General features: G+C 41.0%; 1 protein-coding gene across 2 annotated transcripts in view; it reads right to left on the bottom strand.

Annotated features, from left to right (window-relative positions):
- The window catches only part of Exoc6 (exocyst complex component 6), a 147,290-nt gene that overhangs the window by 34,550 nt on the left and 100,584 nt on the right, over positions 1-12,156 (bottom strand). For both annotated transcript variants that reach the window (XM_017318044.1, NM_175353.2), the window contains exon 19: positions 9,740-9,881. In XM_017318044.1, the coding sequence (XP_017173533.1) occupies positions 9,740-9,881 (142 nt within the window). The remainder of the gene's footprint in view (positions 1-9,739; positions 9,882-12,156) is intronic.

Below are 12,156 nucleotides of genomic sequence, written 5' to 3'. Positions count from 1 at the left end.
AAATTCCACCTGTAGTTACCGTATTACCCAGATCGTTGATTAGATCTAGGAAAACTCAGTCCAACAGAACCTCCGGCAATGGTGGAAATGGTCTTTAAATAGAGTACAGACTAGACAGTCTTATTCCACACTATTTTAAACTCAACAGCCACATGTGGCCACCGGGTGGTGTAAACACCAAACCCTATCTTACTCGAGGTACAGACACCGAATAACTGAGAGGGTAAGAGAATGTTTCTAGTGCGTTCTTTAACAAAACTGAAGTTTTGAGCTCTTCCTCCATTGAACAGAAAATCCTGGGAAGCAGAGATTTGTTTTACCTTTAGCTCTCCTGTGTCTGGTTATTGGAAATACTATACAACTGTATCTGAGTGGAGGAGTACACAGGACTGGACAGTTCCTGCCATCAGTGACTCACGACCACGAAGAACAGTCTAGTCTTTTCAAACCCTTGGAAATCCCTGATGGATTCAAGCCCCTCTGTTCAGCCAGACTGTCATACTGGAGGGTTCCCTTGCTCTCCCTCAGGCAATCATTTAGTAATAGCAACAATCAGTGCTCGTTCCCTACTGAGGGGCCATCTTTGTTCCTGTTAGGGTATTTTAAAAAGACGTATAACGATTCTGGCTTTCCAAAAGTATTTAATATGACTTCTAAGCTTTAAAACGTTTAAGAAGGCTATTCTAAATATCTCCTTTGATAATCTTAAACCAGAAGGTGATGGCACACTCCTGTGATCCCAGGACTAGAGATCTGTGAGTTCCAGGCCAGCCTGGTCTTCAGATTGAGCTCTAAGTCAGCCAGGGCTACACAGAGAAACCCTGTCTCAAACAAAACAAAACAAAGCTAAACTAAACCAAACAACCCAAACATAATCTTTGTTGCCCCTAACTTGACTTTATTTTTACATTCTTTATCAGTACATGTGTGTCTGTATGTGCATGTATGATGAATTGGCATGCATGTAAGCCAAAGGACAATTTACATTCCTTATCAGCACATGTGTGTCTGTGTGTGCATGTATGATGTATTGGCATGCATGTAAGCCAAAGGACAATTTGCAGGTCAACTTGTCAACCCAGTTTTTATTTCCCTTCTCTTTTAAAAAAAAAATCTAATTTTATGAAAAAAAATTTTTTTTACATTTTATCTACTTATTTGTGTGTGTTTGCATACATGTGCATGTAACTGCTGCACATTTCTTGGTAAAGCTGAAATTAAAATAGCTGATTTGAACTCAAACTTTGGGTAGGCCAAGTACCTGTATGGATTCATCCTAAGATCGTAAGGAGTGACTAATGGCACCATCTAGTGGTTTCCCTAATCCAGAAGCTGCTGAGGGTTGTCAGGAGCTAGAGTTCTAGCCTGACTTGTATTACATTACAAGTGGTTGGCAGCCAGAGATGAAAGCCATAATGATATTTATCATCCTGTTTGTCACACAATGACGATATCTAGTCTTCTCCACTTCTTAGAAGTTAACCTAAGCAAGGTACCCTCAATCAACATTTGGAGTGCTATTAGTGTGGAAGAAATCTGGCACCCAAACGATGTAGCAATGTTCAGCAACTTCTATGTGACATTGGAGTAGTCTGCTTACACCATCCCATGACTTTCTCTCAATACCCTTATTTGGATATGAGGATCTGCACCAAGGTTAAAATCAGGCCATAAGACCATGGCCTCCACCAGGAAAGACAAAAATATAAAAAGATTTCTGCCGCTAGTGGGTTGTGTTTGTTTGCTTTGTTCTGTTTAGCTTTTAGGTGTGTTAAATCTTTATCCAAAATGATGACCTGCCTGGAGATTTATCCATGACCCAATGACTAAACCATCACAATAGACGCCAAGCTGGCCACCGTGCTGGCACACCTGTAATCCCAGCAAAAGGTCGAAAAATCTGAGGCCAGCCTGACCATTTAGTGAGACACTGTCTCAAAGAAGAAAAGGCCAGGGAATGCAGCTCAGCGGTAGAGCATTAGCTGAGCAAGCACAAGGCCCTGTGTTCAATGGTCAGCACAGAAAAGTAGCTGCCAGCGCTCTAGTTCAGTGCTTCTCTTCGTTCCCCTTCTTCTCTTCTCTTCTCTTCTCTTCTCTTCTCTTCTCTTCTCTTCTCTTCTCTTCTTCCTTCTCTCTCTCTCTCTCTTTCTTTCTTTCTTTTTTGGGGGGTGGTTTTCAAGACAAGAGTTTGCTCTGGAACTCTGCTCTGGAACTCTGGACTCCCTGTGTAGATCAGGCTGGCCTCAAACTCAGAGATCCGCCTGCCTCTGCTTCTTGAGTGTTGGGATTAAAGGAGTGCACCACCACTACTCAGACTGATACAATGCTTTTCTAATACCTGTGTATTTCAGATATTAAACTCTTAGTAGACCATAGCCTCATGATACATATATATGTGTGTGTGTGTGTATAGAATGTATGAAAATATAATATATAATCTAAATCTAGAACATATAATATATAGTCTATATCTAGTCTGGATTATTTTAAATATGGAGTAGAATCTGGCTTCCCCATATTTTGGTAATATCCTGTATTTTGTCAGTAGTCCGAAGGACTTCTGAGACACTTTTCTAACAATTTAGTCAGAGGATAGATCTTTTCTTCAATATGCTTCTATCTGCAAGGTACTGACACTGAGGCATAACGCACTAATAAACATGAAACAGAATATATGTGCAGATTTAGAATATCACCTATGACAAGCATGTCAAATCAGCCTCAATCAAGAAGAAATGTATCTTGTTCTGTAATGGGTTCAGCCGCTCAATGCGGCTCTCAGAGGCACTCAGCTCTGCATTCCCCAAGTACACATTCCTAGTTATCTTCCTAACTAAACGTGGAGCTATGCTAGTACTGCGGTTATAATCAAGATACGCAAACATGCCCACCACAGACATGCACTGACCTTACTTGATACTTCATGAGATTTCATATCTAAATGTGTCAATTTTCTCAAAGTATCAACTACTTTTACAGAATTCCACAGTTTTTAATATTTGTTAATCAAGTTATTGACTCCTCGCTGGGGTACAAATGCCACCATTCCATCTTGTTTAGCGCTGTATCTTCTAAGTGCAAAGTACCTCCTAAATATGAAGGATCAGTTAACAGATGGCCTCAGCGCTCTGCACTCTCCATTTGCCTGAACATTTCTGGCCTCTCATTCTTAGTAGGATTATCTGGGAAATCCTAAACTCTAATCCTGTGTTTTAGGGGAAATTCTGAGGCATCTTGCTAATCAAATGGCAGAGTCCAAACTGGAACTGAGAGTGGAGCCAGCCTGGGCTACATAGGAAGACCACTAGAAACAGGCAGGAAAGCACCCCAAACCCACAGAATTCTTCCTAAGTCCACATGCAGTCCCACATTCCTGGAGCCGAACACTGTAAAATCAGGTTTGACTCAGGGTTGCAACAAAAGGTAGTAAAAAAGCGGAACAAGTTCCAAAGAAAAATGACCGAATGGGAGAAACCGATCCCACAAGGAAACAAAGAACCCCTGGCTGTGTAGCTCAGAACAGCGAAAGGTCGTTTATCCTCAGTTCTGTAATACATTAGGTTTTCAAAAAGAAATCACCATCAGGTATGTCTACATTAAAGAGGTATGTTTACATTAAAGAGTTAAATGTATGGATTTGAAGTGCAACGTGACTAGGTGGCCTTAAGTCTTTACAAGGTAGAACTCCGTAAGTGACCTCAGACAGAGATGTCTGGTTTATTATTTGTTTCTCTCTTCAACAAATAAACATTCACAGACTTTTCACCATGAGCACAGCACTAAGCAACGTTCATAAAATTCCCATTGGGGGAGCACAGAATTCCATTAACCTATCCTGTATGCCTAAATATCTCCTTTCTTCCCCCTTCACACCCTCCTTTAACTACAAGATTTTTCTGTAGGTCTCTCCACTGTGTAAGTCTCTAACTTTAATCATCTTAATCCACTCACATTCAATTAATTCACTAATTTCATATATTCCCCCTTCCAAAATGTCTGCAATCAATTTTCTCAAGTTTTGACTTCCACCTTCTAATATCAGGCTCTGTTGATCTTTGAAAAGGAAAAAGCTTTAGTCTTTTAAGCTGTCTGCCTGCTTTCAGCCTCTCTCCGCATCTAGTATAATTTCCATGGCATTAAGGTTAACTTTTCTTGATACAGATTCCATCAAGTCTTGATTTAAAAGCTTCAGTGAGGCTGGAGAGAGGCTCAGGGGTAAAGGTATTTGCCACCATGTCTGGCGACTTGAGGCTGCTCTCTGGGTGTGGAGGGAGGACAGAACTAACTCCCACGAGTTTTGCTTTGACCTACACACACACACACACACACACACACACACACACACACACACACACTCACACACACACACTCACACACACTCACACACGTACACAGACAAACACACATTTTCCACTTTATTTTTCAAGACACGGTTTCTAAGGGACCTGGAGCTCACTGATTCTGCTAGTCTGGCTGTAAAATGAGCTGCAGGATCATCATCTGTCTCTGGCTTCTAAGCAGGGACTGCAGGTGTGTGCCACTGTGCCCAGCTTTGCCCATGGGTACTGGCAATGAGAATCTAAGTCCTTGTGCTTGTAGACTGTGCCAGCTTCCCAGTCCTGTCATTATTGGATTTTACAGTGCCATAGCTTTGGTTATTTCAAAGTACATTCTGGCCAATAGAAAAGGCTAGTCTGAGCTTCTTTGTAGTTGTTTGTTTTAAAAACATTGGAGGACTCTCACCATGTAGCCTAAGCTGGCCTTGAACTTGTGGCAATCCTCCTGCCTCAGCCACCCAAGTGCTAGGATTATGAGTATATGATACCATGCCCTGCAGTTTGGCTTTTGTTAATAAAGTATAGCATACAGAACAGTGTGCTTGATAGCCTAACTGCATATGATAGTGGTATCCTTAGGTCACAGCAACAGACATTGGCAATGAAGGGATTACAGCTAAATTAGTGGGTAGAATGTTAGAGGATAAAGAGAAGTTTTTATAGAATTAACTTGGGGGTGAAAGTTTATTTTTGGTGCATGACTCTAAGCAGATATGCCACAGAAAGTTGTGGCATATCTTCTTATACACACATGTAGCAGTCTACTTATACACACATGACGAAATGAGGAGGCAGGAAGATGCAGGCAACAGAAATCTAGTTTGTATCTTACTTGAACAGCCACATGCTGTGGAAGAAGTTGGGTCCACATGGAAAAGCAAACTTTCTCTAATGTACATAAAGGACCCAATAAAGACTGGTGGGAACTCTAGCCTTAGGACACAACTTCTCACATAGAAGTTCAGAAAGCAAGTGGTTTCAGGTCAACATAACCAACAGAGCAACATGTGTCTCATGGCAACACATTCTCTGAAGTACAGTTAACCCTTCCAGTCAGATGTTAAGGTAGGGCTGGACCACTACACAGCAGGGTCATTCTATGCCCAGCACACAGTTAGATTGCTCTTGTCTCCAGTGCCAGAGGACCTCAGCATGGAGGAGTGTGAGAGTCTGTGCGTCATGACCATTGGGTGAGAGGCCTAGTGACTGACTTCTAAGATTCTCTATCAGACTGCTGGCATTTCCTCTTCATACCCCAGGAGAATGCTGTGATGTTTAGACCACCACAAACTCATTAAGCATTCTAGCCTCCCCTTCCTCATGCAGCAAAACTCCCCTTCCTCTGCACCTTCTTTCTTGCCCTGTTCCAATATGTAGAAAACTGAAAATAAGCTTTATATTTTAAAACTACATTTCCCTAGACTTAAAAAAGGATTATTTAAAACATGATAAAAACTTATTTTTAAAATTCCCTTAATATAGTTTCTCTATAGTATTAGAGAAAGTTTCATTTTCACATAATTAATACATACAACAATCCCTAAAACTTGCCAGTGGATGAGAGAGAGTGTATATTTTTTCTACCAGAAAAAGTATGAGAGTTCACCATTGTTTATACTATAAATTCACTGCTGAAGTTAAAAGATACATTGTGGAAAAGACTATTTAACATTGGAGGAAGTAAACTAGACACAAAAGTCATTTGTATTTGTTCAGTAAGTACTGCACATGTGACACTGCATTAAGGAGTAGCTAGCTAGGGCATCAATGGAATGGCTTAGCAGCAAAGGTACTTGCAACCATGCCTGATGACCGGAATTTGATCCCTGGAACCCATAGGGTAGAAGAAGAGAACTAACTCCTGTAATGTTGTCTTCTGAACGCCACATGCACGCCATGACAAACATAAACACACATGTACGTGCACACACAGAAACTAGATAAGTTTATTTAAAAAATGCCCAAAAGGAAAAAAAAATACAAGAAAAGTGTAATGATCACAGTAGTCATGCATGATAAACTTTAAAAGGCAGAGACAATTAAAGGCAAAATCTTAAAACAAGTCCCTCCCTCCCACGTCTCTGGGGACAGAGACTCTTGCCCAACAGAGTTAAGATTTGCCCCTCTTGCACAGGACGCCAGATTGCATTTCTTCTCTTGGTTTTCTCTGAGAGATTCAAATGGCGCCTTTAGAAACTGCCCAAAGGAATGACTAGAGATAGGAAATATCCTAGAGAGACCAGGGAGGCAATGCCTGGGGTGGGGACATAGTCCATGCTTTTCTATAGTCCTCCACAGGGAGGTAAGAAAACAGAGACACCCTCAGCTAGAGCTGCTCCCACAGACCTCCTGGGGACTCCCCCCAGTCCCAAGTATCTGGAGCATCCTAGAGGTTGCCCCCCATTTCCCTTCTTTCTCCCCTGCTCTCCCTAACTATTATCTCCCCACCCCCTGCACCTCTCCCCTCCCCCTCCCGTTTCCCACCTAGTTCCCTCCTTCCATCAACCTGTGATATCTATTTTGTTTCCCCTTTTGAGCAAGATTTAACCATCCTCCCTTGGGCCCTCCTTGTTACTTGGATTCTTTGGGTCTGTGGATTATAGTGGAAGTAGCCACTTTCTGTAGGACCCCCAGTAGAGGCATAAGGACAGCAACCCACCACAAAACCTTTGACCCAAAATGTATCCTTCCTATAAGGGAATGGCCAACCAATGACTGCCACAAATTGAGACCCATCCCATGGGCAAGAACCAATCACTGATACTATTAATGGCACTCTGTTATGCTTGCAGACAGGAACCTAGCAGAACTGTCCTCTAAGAGGCTTCCCCCAATAACCAATGGAAAGAGATGCAGAAACTCACACCTAAATATTAGATGAAGCTCTGGGTGTCTTATGGAAGAAATGGGAGAAGGATTGAGGGACCTAAAGAAGATAGAGGCTCCACAGGAAGACCAACTCACCTGGATCCCTGGGGGCTCCCAGAGACTGAATCACCAGCCAAAAAGTGAGCACAGCTGCACCCAGGCCCCCTGCACATATGTAAGCAGATGAGCAGCTTGGTCTTAATGTGGGTCCCCCAACAACTGGAGCTGGGGCTGTCCCCGAGTCTGGTGCCTGCCTGCCTGCCTGTGGATCCTGCACCTCTAAATAAACTGTCTTGGTTAGCGGGAGGAGGGGGTAATACCAGGGGGTGCTTCCCCTTCTCAAAAGAGAAGAGGAGGGTGGACTTGGAGGACTATGTGAGTGGGTACTGGGAGGAAGAGGAGGGCCCGCTAATATTGGGATGTAAAAAAGACACCAGAAATTTGCCCACGCACACAGCAATGTCTATCACCCAGCAATATATGTAATAAGGCACAACCTAACCCAACAAGAGGTTCAACTGCCAACTATTATTAAAGTTTTGTCATACTTATTTATTCTGTGTGCATACACAAGGGTGACCACATGCTTATACCACAGCACACATACAGAGGTCAGAGGACAACTTAGGGACTTAGTTTTCTTCTTCTACCACGTGGGTTCTGGGAATAAACTCAGGCTTGGCAGAAACTGCTTTTACCCAGTGAACCAGCTAGCTGGCTAAATACCTAGTTATTTTGAAGCCACACTAAAGACAAAATAATACAAAATGAATCAAGCAATCTGTGTGTGAAATATTGACATAAGCAGTATCAGACTGTAATGATCTCAAAACACAACCTCTTAAAAATTGTAAGAAACTTAACCAATTTAAGTTGGGGTGTTGCTCAGTGGTAGGATGTGCTTTTAGAATTGAACCAGACCTTAGGTTCGATTCTCAGCACAAGAAAAGGGGATAGAAAATGTAATGTTGGGGTCAAAGGGTCCAAGCAGAAGGGGAAGACAGGAAGGGAGCTGATGTGGGGGTAGTCCATCCACCAAAACTCAGTATGCATACAAATGCTGTAAGGAAATCTACTCCTTTGTATACTAATTAAAATCAAAATAAAGAGAGAAATGAGAAAAGGGAGAAAAGAAAGGGCTGACAGAGATGGGGAGGGGCAGATAATCTGTGGGAGGAGATAATTGATCATAATAATTGATGATTTAAGGCTCAGTTTAGAGTCAAAGACTTATAAATCCAAAATAGATATTTTATAAATGAGAATTTTACTTTGATAAAAACAAACGGTTTATGGTAAAACAAAGTTAATCACTTTCAAATGAAAAGCAGACTTTTTCCTCCCTAGCAGAATACATTATACACAGAAGATGCACAAATACTTTATATTTATTGCTGAAAAAAGATATTTCCATTTTAGTTGAAGACTGCTGATATGTTTTTAGTTTTTAAAATAATACATTATTGTAAATTTTTCCCCAGAAACATTTTCTGCAATCTGTCTCATGCCCCAGTGACCCTTAGTGGTCAATGGAGATGTCTGAGCCCTTTGCCAACCAGAGATCTTCATCATTTAACCGCTCCTAGTCAACCAGGGAACCATTCATCAAGACTGCTGCCTGAAAATGACTCAAAGTTTTCAGGCAGCGAGTTACACTGCAGGTTTGATAAAAACCGAAGCATGTGTAACAAGGCTAACCATAGAGTTCTAAAGCCCGTTTGCTCACATCAGCACTGGACCACAGAAGATGCAAACCTCATCAACTGAACAAAACAATGTAGAAAAACAGCTGCCAATGGAGGAGCTAGAGAAAGTACCCAAGGAGCTGAAGGGATCTGCAATCCTATAGGTGGAACAACAATATGAACTAACCAATACCCCCCCGGAGCTCGTGTCTCTAGCTGCATATGAATCAGAAGATGGCCTAGTTGGCCATCAGTGGAAAGAGAGGCCCATTGATCATGCAAACTTTATATGCCTCAGTACAGGGGAACGCCAGGGCCAAGAAGTGGGAGTGGGTGGAGGAGTGTGGGAGGGACTTTTGGGATAGCAATGGGAATGTAAATGAAATAAATACCCAATTAAAAAAAAAAAAAGAAAAACAACTGCAGTCGTCAAGGCTGGAAAACAGTCTAGGAATGAGGAGCAGACGGTAGGGGCATCACTTGGTATGCAAGGTCTCTCAGCAATAACCTACATGTTCAGAAAAAGTTAAAATGACAAGCTGGGGATTGTTTCATTCACTTAAAGCAGGCATTAGGAAGAGTACCAGAGAGGCATGAATGACCAGAGGGAAGAAACCACTTTTTGAGTTACCTTGATCTAGACCAACACTTCAGTGAACCTCTTGGAGGCTGTTATGTGAAGCTGAGATATTTCTTTCTTCCGAGGAAGGAGTTCGCTTTACTTCTAAAGCTGCCAAAAAATTTCGCTAACTTGGGCCTTCAAACTGTCCTACTATAGACTACCGCTTCCCAGAACATTTAACTATAGGTGTGTGGAGAAGGCAGGAGAGCTGGACAGTATGTACTTACGTTCGCACTGTATGACATCGAGGTTAAACTGCTGCACGGCTCCCATGCTGATCTGCTTTAACTCACTGTCCAGTAGCATCTGCATTAAGGATGTGGACAGATGTTGGCAGGCTGACATGCAAGCTGTCTGGGCAACTTTCCCCTAGGCAAAACAAACAAACAAAATGTAAACAAGCAAACATGGAAATACATCGTAAAATATCCCAAGACTTTACACCTGGGACTCTTACAATATTGACTGTTGGCTTTTCTGGTTCTGTATTCTACAAAGAACCAAAACTCATCTTTCTCAGGATACAACATTATTAAAGTGCTAACTGCACAGAGGAAAATTATAAATTTTGAAGACTTATTTCAGATTTCTTGAAATAATGTAACACTTTTAAATGCACATGAGAATATGGCATTTATTACACTAAATCACAATACTGATACAGCACTTAATTCACACCAGGCCACCTAAGCTCTCCTTTGTATGTTTAGCTAAGATAGAACAAAGGAAGCTAACTGTGTAATTGGAGCTATTGTTGTTATTACTACTTAAACTGTACCTAAAAATCAAAACCACTGGAGTTGGAGTTCTCACCTCCACTCAGTGTATTGGTCTGTGGTACGGAGTCACAGCTACCATAGGGGAAAGGACGGCCTCTCCCTTCCACTTCAGCTTCATTTCTACTCAATCAAATGCATGCTACCTAACTACAGAAACTGATACTCATGGTCTTCTTTCACTGAGATACATGATATGAAATTGGCTGACAGCCTTATTTCAATTTTCTTCAAATACCAGTGTTTTAATGTTTACCCTAGAGATTACACAGCTGAATCTTATATATGAGTGTGTATGTATACGTGTGTGTGTGTGTATACGTGTGTGTGTGTGTATACGTGTGTGTGTGTGCATATACGTATGCACATATATATATATGACAGGCTGTCATTCTGTAGCTCTGGCTGTCTTGGAGCTCACTATGTAGACCAGACTGGCCTTGAACACCCAGAGATCTATCTGCCTGCCTCTGCTTCCTGAGTGCTGGGATTAAAGGCATGTGCCCCTATACCCTATCTCTAACTCAAGCAGACGTTTAACAGAATATACATGAACTGTTTTAAGTCAAAGTTTTCCAGAGTAATCCTCTAGGGTGGCTGCCTACAAACGATTATATGATTAGGTGATGGGCTGTTTCCCATGTGGGAGTCAAAGATCTAGGATTATGGTTAGGAAAATAATGACTTTCAGGGGACATGCCATGTTTTGCCTCATTTTAATTAATGAATATTTACCTAGTGATATTTGGTAACTGTTTTCTTTCTTCCTACTAATCACAAAGGCAAATAGGGAGACAAAAATGATAAAATCTATCTTCCAAACATACATTCTACAGCGTACTAGCACAAAAATGTTTATGCAGAGTTTGTGGGAAAGGTCTCAAGGACAACAAATGCAGTCCTAACTTATTAGACTATCTCTCCTTTAAATTACACATTAAAAATAGTTTAAGATATTCTATCCTTGGAACCGAACTGTTCATGGATGGGTTCTGAGCATCTAGGCACTATGCATAGCAGAAAACAAAATATCTCATAGGCAATGTCAGTTTCTCAATCAAAAACTGCAGAGATAAAAGCCAATGCAGACAATATATTTGACAGATACTGATGAATTGCCAAAAAAAAGGAATGCAGCCAACAATGAAAGACCCAGCATGCTCAAAGCCCCAAGCCCAAGAGGAGCCAGCCTGAGGCCAAGCAGCTCCACTCTCCAGGCAGAGCACTATCAATATGAATGGGAGGGGATAAAAGCCAGGAAAAGAGAAACCAAGGCACGTCCTTTAATTTCAGTGTGAGAGGCTTGCAAATACTTCAAGGAAATGACTTGATGGAACGACTAGTTCATTTTAGCCCAATGGACTTCTCCATCAATTCAGCTCTATGACCTATTACATCATTCCATGACAATGTACTAACTGAAAAAGCAGATTGATAAATTGTCAAAAAATTATATAGCTTATTTTGTACTTAAGTATGCCATACGTCATAAGTGATATTATTTTAACATAGGTTCAGAGACACAAATAGATATACAAAAGTACTGGAGCCAAACGATGACAAGGGTTTAAGCTGGTTCATAAATCTAGTAGAAGCAGGCAATAAAAACACATACACAATCTTGCTTTTTAGTTAAATAATATAACAGCAAAATCTTAACATTAAATTTCTTTTGATTAGGCATATTGAATACAGGCTTACCGTTATCAAAGATAAGCATTTTAAAGACTGACAGAATAAACAAATTTTATAAACATTTTAAATAAAATGAATTATCCCTTTTTATATATCAAACCAAAGTTAATACTACCAAAGATTCACATTGTTGAAATTTTATGAAACATGTTTTATAAGATTATATATTATTC

The sequence above is a fragment of the Mus musculus genome, chromosome 19 (assembly GCF_000001635.26).
Source record: "Mus musculus strain C57BL/6J chromosome 19, GRCm38.p6 C57BL/6J".
NCBI lineage: Eukaryota > Metazoa > Chordata > Mammalia > Rodentia > Muridae > Mus > Mus musculus.
The sequence above is the reverse complement of the archived record's forward strand: the minus strand, read 5'-3'. Positions and strand labels throughout refer to the sequence as shown.